At 34.9% G+C, this 12230-nt stretch overlaps 2 protein-coding genes across 4 annotated transcripts in view; one reads left to right on the top strand and one right to left on the bottom strand.

Moving 5' to 3' along the window:
• The window catches only part of LOC142345807 (uncharacterized), a 51110-nt gene that overhangs the window by 18062 nt on the left and 20818 nt on the right, over positions 1 to 12230 (bottom strand). For all 3 annotated transcript variants that reach the window (XM_075398180.1, XM_075398178.1, XM_075398179.1), the window contains exon 7: positions 11610 to 11933. In XM_075398180.1, the coding sequence (XP_075254295.1) occupies positions 11610 to 11933 (324 nt within the window). The remainder of the gene's footprint in view (positions 1 to 11609; positions 11934 to 12230) is intronic.
• LOC142345808 (uncharacterized) lies at positions 1511 to 9341 on the top strand. The gene is made up of 4 exons (XM_075398181.1): positions 1511 to 1635; positions 2206 to 2386; positions 5749 to 5928; positions 8890 to 9341. Exons 1-4 carry the CDS (start codon positions 1574 to 1576, stop codon positions 9190 to 9192), a joined length of 726 nt encoding a protein of 241 aa, XP_075254296.1. The 5' UTR covers positions 1511 to 1573; the 3' UTR covers positions 9193 to 9341.

Here is a 12230-nt window from a genome sequence, read left to right as displayed (position 1 = left end):
GCAGAACTCGGCAATGCTTAATTGAAAAAAAAATACCCCAGATCGATTCTAGTTCCAAGAAATTGCATATTTACAGGAAACAGACCAAAACATATTTTAGTTTAATTTCGCCTCATATTTTTTGGCTCGTAAATCGAGCGTAAGGTGACCAGGGGAGCCGTTGGTTGGTAGTGTTGGCTCTTTCAATACATTTTTCGGTCATCTTCACCATTTAACAGTTGATAAGTTCTGCTTCCACCAATTACAGATCAAGTACCATCACTTAAAAAATTATTATGTAATGGTAATGTCGTGGTCGATAACACGGGTCAAAGAATTCAATAAGTTGAATTTTAAATTAAATTTTGAACTGAAAATATACAAAAATTAGTTTGTATTTATAGTGGTTATCTATGCGAAAATATACAGAGAAAATTTAGATTAGCTAAAAATATTTTACATGATTGGCATGTGAATAGATCTTAACTCCGAATCCCGGAGGTGATATTCTATTTTCATCAACATTTCATGAGAATCATATATGGCTTGGGTACAATCGAGTTCATTAGTTGGAGTACGAACGTTAGTTTTACGATAGAAATTGAGGTTTGAACATAGGAATATAAAATCTCAAAAAACTACTTAAAAATAAACTTACTTAAAATTCCCAATTAATGGCGAACAGACGAAAAACAAACTATAGAATACCGCGAAAATAAGAGGACTACTTCAGACTGGAATATTTTCTTCAATGATATTAAAGCAACATATTAGGGAAAAAATTCAACTGAATTTTTTGCACGCCTTTTCTGTTTGTAATAGTCGACCTTCTAATTTTTGGACTTCTAATCATCGAGAGATTCTTTAAAAAGATTGGACAGAACAATTTTGGAAAAAAAATTGAAACTCAAAAGTAACTGCATGCATGATATAATTGAAATTGTTTGGTAATAAATTTTATTTTTTTTGTAAATATTTTAGGTGTACATAGAAAATTTTAACTTGAGTAAAATTATTTTAATAGTGTTTACACTTACAACCTCACGCGAATCAAATTTTACACTATTTAAACAAACTGATGGCTTTGTTTTGCACTAATAATGGTAAGTAGAACCGAGGAAGAGGTGCTAGTCATGTCATCAGTTAATACAGATACCTCTAAAGGTTCTGAAGAAGAAGCTTGCAGACATATATATTGAGTTTTTTTTTAAAAAAAATCTGAAACCTCCATGCTGGAATGACTGCATAATCCCAGAGGGCACCAGCTATATTACAACATTTGAGATCTTTTCCGTTTGCCCCGCAGACGCACGTGCCATATTTTTACATAGTGATTTATTATGTAATGGCACGTGCTCTGTAATTGGGGGAACTTAACGGGGGGGGGGGGGGTTGAGGCACAAATGGAAAAGATGCAACAATTGTAATAGACCAAGTGCCCCCGGAGATTAAGAATAATGCACATCCACTGGGCTGGCGTGGATTGGCAGAAACTGAAAAGATCAGAACAAATTCCTTTCAATATAATCGGCACGTGATCCAAAACTGTCTTGAACAGATTTTGAAAGTGCTCATTTTTATTTATTTAAGCAAAATGACAAGCTCCTCCTCTTCTTCGGAGTCATCTTACAGCTCCCAATTATCCTCATCAAGCAGGTAAAGAAAATGGGATCTACCCCCCCCCCGTGTTTTTATGTCCACTAGGGGCGGGGTTAGGTGAAACAGAATAAATCCAGTAAATGGTATATTCAGTATACGTTGAAAATTAAATTGAAAAGGACAAGACGTGTATCTAAAAGTGTTTTTCGCATTATAGCCTCCAATTTTGAGTGGGGTGGTGTCCTGAAAGTGAAAAGTCGCACGATAATTGTACTCATCAATTGGGGTCTTTCCCATTATACCCCCCCCCCCCAGCTTAGTGGTCAGATAACCTATAGCCCCCCCATCATGGTAAATATACCATAATGGGGGGGGGGCTATAATTTCATGGGGGGCTATAATGGGAAAGACCCATCAATTGTTCGGAATCCATTCGTTTTGGTTGTTTTTTTCAGTCAGGCTGAATAATATATGCCCACGCCCGGGTCGAGGTGTCCGCCACTAAAAACCGGTGAAGCGAGTCAAAATGTGGGGAAAGGAAAAATTGGTTTTTTAAAAACGTGTAGCAATTCGGGGTGCCGAACGGCTTGTGGTTCACGACAATAGAACATTAATTTGTTTTTGCAGTATTGACGCCAGGGAACCAGAATATGAACGAATGAAGTGTTCGGGGGATAAGAAGAGTATGAAACAGCAGCAGAAGAAGAAGACTGTTCGGACCAGGATCATGACAATGGATTTGAAGCCAAAACAGTGGGAAACATTCAGAAAGACAATTGCCCATGCACAATGTCAAGGATGCAAATACGCTAGTAGTTTTCAAAACCAGAATTGGGCTTATTTTTTGTTACTTCTACCAAAATATTAGATTGCTTTCACAACTGCGATAACCTTGAGCAAAGATTTGATGCAGAGTTTAAGGGGTCTTTCCCAATAAAGCCCTCCAGCTTAGTGGTCAGATAACCTCCCCCCAATCATGGAAAATATACCATAATGGGGGGGGGGGCTATGTTTTCATGGGGGGTTATAATGGGAAAGACCTAATTTAAGAATCAAAACAACCAGTGAGGGCGTACATTTTCAGAAAAATATTTTACTCGATTTGTATTTGTGACTTTTTGTGCATCTTTTTCCATTATTGCCCCTCTTTCGCAGCTTAATGGTCATATAACGTATAGTCCATCTATAACGCATAGTCAATCAACCTGAATTACCGCAAATATACTGTAAAGGGATATAATACAATTTTGTTGGGGGGGGGGGGGGGGGGGGGGGGGGAGATACTTCATTTTTTACTAAACAAAACATCTTTTTTGGCGAGTGTATGAATTCACACTTATCACTGTAAACCGATACAAATGTCAGAAACATGCCATATTCAAATAAATTCATTTACTATGTAATGACAGGTGCACTATAACTGGGGGCGGGGCCAAAGAAAAGAACCCATTAATTATAGATGTACAATATTGCAAAATGGACAATAAGCTGTTTACACTTTTCACGATTATTTATATTTACACATTTTTGAAACACTTTTCCAGGAGAGTGTTCTAGAATTCGAGTATTGGAGATCTTTTTGGGAATACAAATAGGTTTTTATCCAAAATACAACTTTTGTTTTTGATATTTTCTCTGAAGCGTGAATACTATTTTTCTGTCTGCTTGATTCTTAGCGTGCAATTGAGCTGCCGGTAAGCCGGTAAGGACAAGGATTTTCGCGTTTTCCTTTGGAATAACTTTCATAACCTGACCTGATATGACAATTTACAGATTTATTCAAAATTTTCTTGATTTTTTTTATGTCAATGAGATACCAATTCGAAGCAGAATTTTCACGCGGACGTTGTAAAGAACTCGAGAAATCAATTAATTTTAAAGCGTGAAAGTCTTCCACACTGCTTTAAACTAAAGTGAGAAATTGGTTTTTACATTGACTTTCCGTTCACATAGAGTGGATCTTTTCTGTTTGTGCTCCACGCCCAGTACGTTATGCATCCCCCAGTTAGTGAGCACGTGCGATTACACGGTAAATCATAATGTAAGGATATGTTAATTAATTTGGGGGTGCAAATATTGTGGACACATTTACATGGGGGGGGGGCTCAAATGCAAAAAACAGAAAGTTGATTTACGGCAATCTGACTTACGTTTTTCTTGTTTTTCTGCTCGAGCGCTTCAGAAGATCAAAAACGTGTTGGATCTTTTCCGTTTGTGCCCCCCCCCAGTACGTTATGCGCCCCCCAGTTACAGAGCACGAGCCATTACATAGTAAATCACTATGTAAAATATTGCACGTGCGTCTGGGGGGTGCAAATAGCCATTACATATAAAATCACTATGTAAAATATTGCACGTGCGTCTGGGGTTGCAAATAATATGCGCCCACTAAGCTGGGGGGGGGGCACAAACGGAAAAGATCCAACGTGTTCTAATCGTAAATGGATAAAAAAGCACTGTGGAAATAGCCAATAAATTTGATGTTTTCTCTTGCCCTGTCACTTAGTCTGGATAATGGCGCTCTCCCCATTGGCATTCTAATGCGGCCTAAATTATTCGTTACAGGTTTTCAAAATAAAATCTCATAGTTTTTTTATGTTTTTGTAAAATTTACTGAGTTTTGCCAATGTTTTGCGTTTTCTGTTCGCTTGTCACAGATTACAATCCATTGAATGTTTCAGAAGGAATGATTAATCATTTTCATGTTTCCCATTTGATAGATATTTTTTGTGTCCTAAAAATTTGTTTTAAAAACTGTTAAAATGTGCGCAATCATTATAGTCTTTTTTGTTAACATAAAATTTAATGTCATTATTGCGAAGTCTCAAAAAACTAAGAGTTCTCTAACGAAACTTAAAACTTTTTTCTTTATTGGCCTCCGTTTAGATCTAATTGATTTTATGACTTTGATACTACTTAAAAGAACAACATCAATAACAAAATTAAAACAGTAACAATCGTTTTTAAAACAATAACAATAATAATTGCATCCATACTGAAAAAAAAAAAACAAAACTCAAAATTTTCAATCCCAAAGCTCAAAGTTTTTATCAACTTTCCGTTAAAAAATTAATTGTAAGGTTGACTCAGATTGCAGCTAATTATTTGGTCAAGACACCATTTGCTTCCAATTGAAACAGTTTTCCAGGAGAGTGTTCTAGAATTCGAGTATTGGAGATTTTTTCGGGAATACAACTAGGTTTTTATCCAAAATACAACTTTTGTTTTTGATATTTTTCTCTGATGCATGAATACTATTTTTCTGTCTGCTTGATTCTTAGCGTGAATGAGTCCTGAATCTTGCCCACATTTATTAATCTTCTGCACTTTTATTACTTAGTCTCAATGATGACAAGACTCGATGCTTTTCCTGTGAGGTACAGGCCAACCCAGTAAAAAAGTTAGAGTTAATAGCTTTTTTTTTATGATTCAATCACTAATTCGCATTTATTTTTAGTGACTTTTGAGTTTTACTTTGTTTTTTGTTTTATTTGTTATCCTACGTAATGAGCTCATTAAAGAAATGCTGATTCGTTTTCTAATGAAAGAAATATTTTGATTGGTTGTCAGTGATGTCTAGAAGATTGAGCGTCTTTGACACTGCTTGCTTTCAAAAAGTCACTTTTTTCATTTTTGGTAGTTTGTTTTGTGTTATCAATTAAAACAGTAGTGATAGTTGTTGGCATCTCAGTGAGGAAGCAAAACTATTGCTTTGTAACTGTTTGTTTCAGAATGTGTGCAACAGGTTTAACTAACTTGACAGTGCTTGAGACTTTTTTGTAAAGTATGTCATTATTGAGTTTTGCCGGTATTGTAGTTCTTTTTTTCTCTTGTCACATCGTCGCATTAACAACAGGTCTATTTGGCCCTCCAGTGAAACATTATTGATGTTGTTCTTTTGCGTCAGTCAAAAGTTAATGCTTTTGAAATTTTTGGCTCTATTTGTTTTCATAAAAATTTAATGATTTTTTCGTTTTGCCAGTTTTTGTTGTCCTGCCTCTCAGATTTAGAATCCATTTTTTCTGTTAAGCGCATCACGATTGGAGACATCCATATCTTATAGTACAACCAATCGTAGGTTTCAGTGACAATCAATGAAAATTAATTTTAATGCAAATAATAGACGAACAGTCAAAATTGAAAACTGAATCTAATTAACGTATGTTTCAGGTATCAGAGTGCAAACTGAAACTTGAAGAACAAAACTCACAAGTATGTGTCCAGTCCAAAATGAGGATGAGCAAAGAACTCAGCTGCAAAACAATCCAAAACATGAAACGAATTGTGGTTGTAACTCCCACGTGCTATGATCACGCAAACAGGAGAGTTCACCAACGCATATTCATTACTGTAAGTTGCTTATGACCCTAGAAACATCAAAAACAAAACAAAATTGGTTTACTAATTGCAAATTAAAATGATGCATCGCTAATAATTATAAGCTACCCAAAACTCAACTCCTGGTAAAATTTGGTATCTCAAATTAATGGTCCAATGAACTTATTTTGCGGAAGAAGAGTGAAAATGTTTTGATTCAAACAACATTCAATGAAAACAAAGAAAATACATACACTGACAGCGGATTAGTGGGCGAAAATTGACACGTTTTTGTGCAATTTCCAAACTTTTAACCTTGGACAATAGTGACGGGCTCCAATTTGGAAACACTTTGTTGTTAAACTAATTTATTTTTGTAGCTGCCTAAAAAAATAATTCACAGCATAAAATGAGAAATAGCGAAATTATAAACCTCAATATAGTACATATAAATTAATGGGGCGGGGGAGGGGCGTTGGAATATAATGAGAAAGACCCAAAATTTCTTACAGAAGGAAGTTTTATACTTTTGTTATGGTTTTGATCAATAAAAATCTTTCTTGTGATAAAATCTTAAAATTTTCCGGCTCTGATAGTTTTCCGATTTTGGAGGGAAGTAGCCTGAAGAAGATAAAGATTCTATCAACAACGTTTTTCAGCGATTATGTTTTTCACAATTGAATTAACAAAACGTCATTGCAAAAATTGCATCTCCGTATGTTTTGCTTACACGATGTGACATAAAAAAACTATTTTAAATAAAATTTGTCCTTGTTGGTGCTCAGAATGACAAAAAATGTTGTATATTTGTTTTTCAAAGATCTAATGTGTATTTTATAATAACTCGTGTCATAGACTCTGCCCAAAGTTCAGTAGGAAGAAAATCTTAATTTATTTTGTTAACATTCAAGAGTTCTATCCCACTGATTTCTCAATTTTTGATAGTTTTCCTTATTAAAGGAGTATGAGTATTTTAGATGGTTTTCCTGTAGTTTCCGGCTTGAACACACTTGTCTTTACAGATTGTACTCAACGTAAATTTTTGTAAGAGACGTCAGTGGTTCACACATTAAAATTCTGATAAGATAACTTGAAAAATCCTACAAAATAAAATTTTCGTTTAGAGAACAAAAACGTCTTTGACTCAAAATCTCTGCGCCTCTTTCAATGGTTAACATAGATGGTTCTAACTGATTTTACCTGCGAGAAGGCTGAAAAACGGGATAATTGCAAAAAATATCTAGGTAATAACATAAAAACTTTGATCGCGAGGGGAATGAACAGTTCACTGATATTTTTTCGCCTTGTTCATAAGCCTAAAACCCGAAAAACTTTTAGGCCGAAGAAACATTCTTTTTTGTAAAAAACACACATTTTTTAACAAATCGCAATAGAAAATTTTATTACATTGGCTGTATTCTTCTGCTTTTAATTATATCTTGAGGCCAGGACAAAGTCCATCAAATTCTTCCACATTGAAATTCATTAAATGCGTTCAAAATTTTAACTCAACATCTCACATTCTGAGGGCCTTAGCGTACATATATAACACTGATTGAAATATAACTATTTTTTTTTCTCAACGAGATCCAGAAATGGTTTTAACTGAGTACAGCATCTCTAAAAATTAATTAGCTAGAATACTTGATGCAACTCCTATTTTTATTGCTTATATAAAAAGGAAGGTCAAGTAAACGAGCGTAAAATAATATATAAACTTGTTTATTTTTCAATGCAACTTGGTTCGGTTAAAATTTAGCACGGGTTGATCGATTGTGTTCTCAGAGGATGTGAGAATAGTAATGTGAGTTCTTGTTTTTGTTCAAGTATCTAAAACAGGTATTGCCGGTTTTCCTGATGAGCAGTTCAGTGCGCATCGTGAATAACTTTTCTTTTTTGGATTTTTTGTTGCCGGATTTGGAAAAAATTGAAATTTTTATTTTCTTGAAATCTTTTGAGGAAGAATTGAAACATCGAGGACATTGGTAGTTTTTCTGATTCTTGATAATGTTGAAGCACCATTTTTCATAACCTAGGTTTTGGTCTCAATTCACAAAAGTACTATTTAATGTTATTGAGGTGGGCATTTATTGACACAGTCGTGGTTTCAATTTTAAGTCGAGGCAAGTTCTTTTCTTTGGTCGAGCAAAATTTTTTTCATAGACATTTTGAGTGAAAAATGATTTCTTCAAAAGCTTTTTGAGTCAAATATGTTCATGGTCTTTGAGCATTTTAAATGTCCGTCCAGGTAAAACTAATCGGTTGAAAATAGTATTTTTTATGGGTCGAGCAACTTTTCATCAAGAATGCACACCCGCAGTTCACCCAAACTAAGAAAACTGTTGGCAGACTGCCGCAACAAGTGAGAATTTTTGCAGTTCTTAAGATAAAGCCGTGCTCGTACTGGACTATATTGCAGCATCACTTCCTTGAATGAAACTGGGCATTTAAATTTATTGGTCTTCTTTCTTCCGTTAGCCATGAAATGTGGCGTTTTTAGTTGTTTTCCTCCCGAAATAAAGAGTTACCTTTTTTCTTCCGAAATAATGGGTTACCTTTTTTGGCAAATGATTGGAGCTCCACTAATGATTTGACAATGACTCGAACCAATTTTTGTAATTCATTATTTTAAGTTGAGCGAAAGTCGAGCAGAACATTTGAGTGTAGCTCAAGTTCAGCGTGGTTACTTTGAGTGCAGCAAAAATAGAGTATGACCGTTTGGGTGCTTGAAAACCATGGAGCAAAAGTCCAGCAGTTCGCTAAAATTGAGCTAAAGTCATATCATAGGCTATTTGGTTAGAACACGGTTTTTCATACCACTTTTTGTCCGAGCATGATCTTTCTTAAGTCGAGTTTTAAGTATGTATCAAGTATGTGTGAGTGGTGGTAATATTTGGCGTCATTATAGCCTCTGAACAATTATGTCGACGTTTGAAATACAATTTATACATTTAAGTAGCTATGCTAGCATACTTTGTTGAAGCTATATTTCAGATAAACATTCTGCAACTTTCGTCTTCTTTACTCAAACGAGAAAAACTAGAGCCTTATTTACCTCCAAACGACTTGAATAACCAGTTTATGTCAAGCAAAGATGTCGAAAGAGCTGTCGAAAAGTTTCCCGCTCTCCTGCATGAAGAAAATATAGGAAAACCCGAGAAGCGAAAGATGGGAGGGACTAGCCAGCGATTGGCAAAGCCGAGAGCCGAGACAGTTTCTGGGTTCAGTGATTACAATAGAGCTAGAAGTGCAAGTCGTAAAGAATTTGTCGAGAAACCTCGAAAACGTGAAAGTTGAGTCAATTTTAGAAGGCATCAATCTTTGAGAAAAATAGTTATCTAAATTTATTTGACATTTAATTAATAATTACTATCTTAAAAGTGCTTATGCAGCATATATTTTTATTTGCGGTACGAAATAAACTGAGAAAATAAATTATTAGACAGATGCAACTCTTAATTTACAGGTTTGCATTTGAGAAATCAGTAAAAAAGTGTTGTTTCCAAAAATGGAAATAACAGTATCGAGGGTGGAATATGATACAAAATTTACTCCATTTTCTTGGCCTCTTCCCATATTCAATTTTTTTTCCAACATTACTAGCGTTGCCGTCATCAAATACTTTTTAATCAAGTAACTTCCTTTTACTGCAATTGTTCCCTTTTAGTATCTTAAAACATTTAAAATGTAGCCCTCATTTGTTTCCTGCTAATGCCCTTAATTGGTTCAATTCAATATGTTCACACGCATAATTTAAACATTTTCTACATTATCTGTAAGTGAGGGGTTAAAAGCATAAGTAGTGTTTTTTTGTAAGATTCGAACAATTTTTTTTGTTCATGTTAGTTTTTTTGCTCAGTTGCCTAATCTTCCAATAAACGTTCACCACAATTATCAATTATCGCAAAATATTGTTTATCATATTTCGCATGAAAAAGTAAATGGAGCCAAAATTTGCCTTTTTTCTCGACTGTCATTATTTATTGGCGAAAAAAATATCATTTTCTATCTGGACCAGAATATAAGCGTTGTTGTTGTCTTTGATTGGAATCAAACGACTCTTGTCTCAAATACGTGATACGTGTCAAAAAGTTAGCATTTAAAAACTTGAGAATTTTTGCCAAACAATTTCTCGTATATTGACTTTTTAATCTTGCTCAATTTTATTTTAAGATTGTATTGAAATCAAGTTTATTCATAGTGAACGTTAAATTTTTGAGCGAGTTTTTTCTTCTTTGCCTGAAAATTTTCAAATGCATTATGAAAAAATATCAGCTTTAATTTTTTGCTTGATGATTGCTATTTTTTGCCTAACCTTTCAATTGTTTATAGCATTGAAACAGTTTCCTTAGTTTTGTGAAACTTCTGTTTTACTTCAAAAAACGAATGTTTAATAACTAAAGCATTTAAAACTTTCCTGAGAAAAAGTTTGCCAAATCTCTTTTTATTTGATTTTAAAGAACTTTTGATTGTATAAAGATTAATTATCATAGCGAATCGATTCTCTTTGTTTCAGTCATTTTTCGGAAAACAATTTTATTGTCTGCCCCAAATTGTGCAATTTTTTTTGAAGTTTTAGGAAATTGTATAATTCATCAAGAAAATCTGCCCCTGTAACCTAAAATATGATCTCATTTTAATGGGACGGGAAAGCTGCAAATGCCAAATTTCGTTATCCAGTCAAAACTATCAAATGTATTACGTATTCCCGTAACAACCACTCTCAAATGTCACTATCACACATTTTAAGGTGTCTAAAATAGCCTCATTAATTTTAATCTACTTATCACTCGAAACACTCTTTTAGTTTGCGTTAGTACGAGCGTCTACCGGTACCAAATATTGCGAGTAATTTTACATATTTTTAACCAGACTTCACTTTTCCTGTGTTAGTACATTGTGCGTGCGAAACACACTTTTGCATTTCGCGGAAGAAAAGGCGGCGCCTTATATAAAAAAACATTCAGTAGTTTTCACTTTTAAGCTAGAAGTTGCAAAGTGAAAACTTCTTTGCACCGCAAAATATTTTTGACGAAAGTGCGTTCCGCAAAAATTGTGCGGCAGAATAATTTAGTAATGTTAAAACATTAAATCGTAAAATTGAGCGGCAAAAGAGCAAAAGGATTAAAACTTTTTGTGATATGCCCTAACAACCTAATTGATCCTATTGTTCATTTTTATGCTCTTCGTTGCTTTGTGGAAAAGATTTCCCCAAAATTTGAGTGCTTTCTGCATTGGAAGGCGGCAACTCAAAGCGTCAGCCACCTACTTTGGAAGTAATTTTTTTTTCGATGCCGGCGACGCTCGTAATGGTAACAACACAATCTGCCTTTGATTACTAGATAGCCAAAACAAATATGGAAATACTCTAGCAATTGAAAAAATACTCTAGCTATTGCTAGTGTTGTGGTTTTGTGCTGGTTAAAGAAATTACCAGGAACTTCTTTTTGACGTTTATAGACAAACGCGTACAGACAAACTCTGCGGAAGTCAGTCTCTCGAACTGACTTCCGCAGAGCAATTTATTTAACTTCGTTTCAAGCACTCAGTTTTCCAGTCTTAAAGTGTCAAAAAATGGCATTTTAACTAACAAATCTAATTTCTAGCAGTGCACTCGTTCTACAATTGCCTAAAAAAACTTGCACGTGCGTTTTAAAATTAGAATATGGGTCTGGAACAGTATACCATTTTATTTTTTTCCCATTATTACTGACCTATGCATTGGGTTAAATTAGCATCCCACGTCAATCCCTCGGGGCAAGTGCAGAAATAGGAGCCACGTGTGTTCACACACCCCATAGTGCACTCATTCCCAATCTGTTCACACTCATTCACCTCCAGACACTCCTTAAAGTTGTCAGGGTTCAGTTCGAATCCAGGATGGCACGAACATTGGGGGAATTGACCCGGACGATCATGGCATATATCGGAACAGCCTGCATTTCGAACACTACAGGTTGGCGCACATTCTGAGTACTGGGAAGTGAGGGCGTTTGGCACTTGGCGATAGTTGCGATGACACACGCACTCTGATATACCTGCAAGAGAACCAGAATCTGTTCTGCCCTCTCCACCCTTACATACGCACGGGCTTAAGAGCTTTAAAGACACGTTATAAAGTTACGAACAACTATATAATTTTCAACTGGAAGTCACAAATGGAGTAGGGTAGATTCAGTAACAGAATAAATCCGGAAGTAACCTATTATATTTTTTAAGTTTCCCCTTCTTTTTATTATAATTTTCATTATCATATATTTCATTGTTTTTTTCAGATATCAATTTTTACTTAAGTTTAATTCCTATATGTGGACCCTTCTTATGCATTTCCATGG

The sequence above is a fragment of the Convolutriloba macropyga genome, chromosome 9 (genome assembly GCF_964194025.1).
Source record: "Convolutriloba macropyga chromosome 9, txConMacr16.3, whole genome shotgun sequence".
Lineage (NCBI taxonomy): Eukaryota > Metazoa > Xenacoelomorpha > Acoela > Convolutidae > Convolutriloba > Convolutriloba macropyga.
The sequence above is the reverse complement of the archived record's forward strand: the minus strand, read 5'-3'. Positions and strand labels throughout refer to the sequence as shown.

Excerpts from the sequence above, each read along its gene's own strand:
- LOC142345808 (XM_075398181.1), top strand. The coding sequence starts at position 1,574 with ATGACAAGCTCCTCCTCTTCTTCGGAGTCATCTTACAGCTCCCAATTA. Across the intron at positions 1,636-2,205 it reads CAATTATCCTCATCAAGCAG|TATTGACGCCAGGGAACCAG; the intron begins GTAAAGAAAATG and ends TTGTTTTTGCAG. Across the intron at positions 5,929-8,889 it reads ACCAACGCATATTCATTACT|ATAAACATTCTGCAACTTTC; the intron begins GTAAGTTGCTTA and ends GCTATATTTCAG.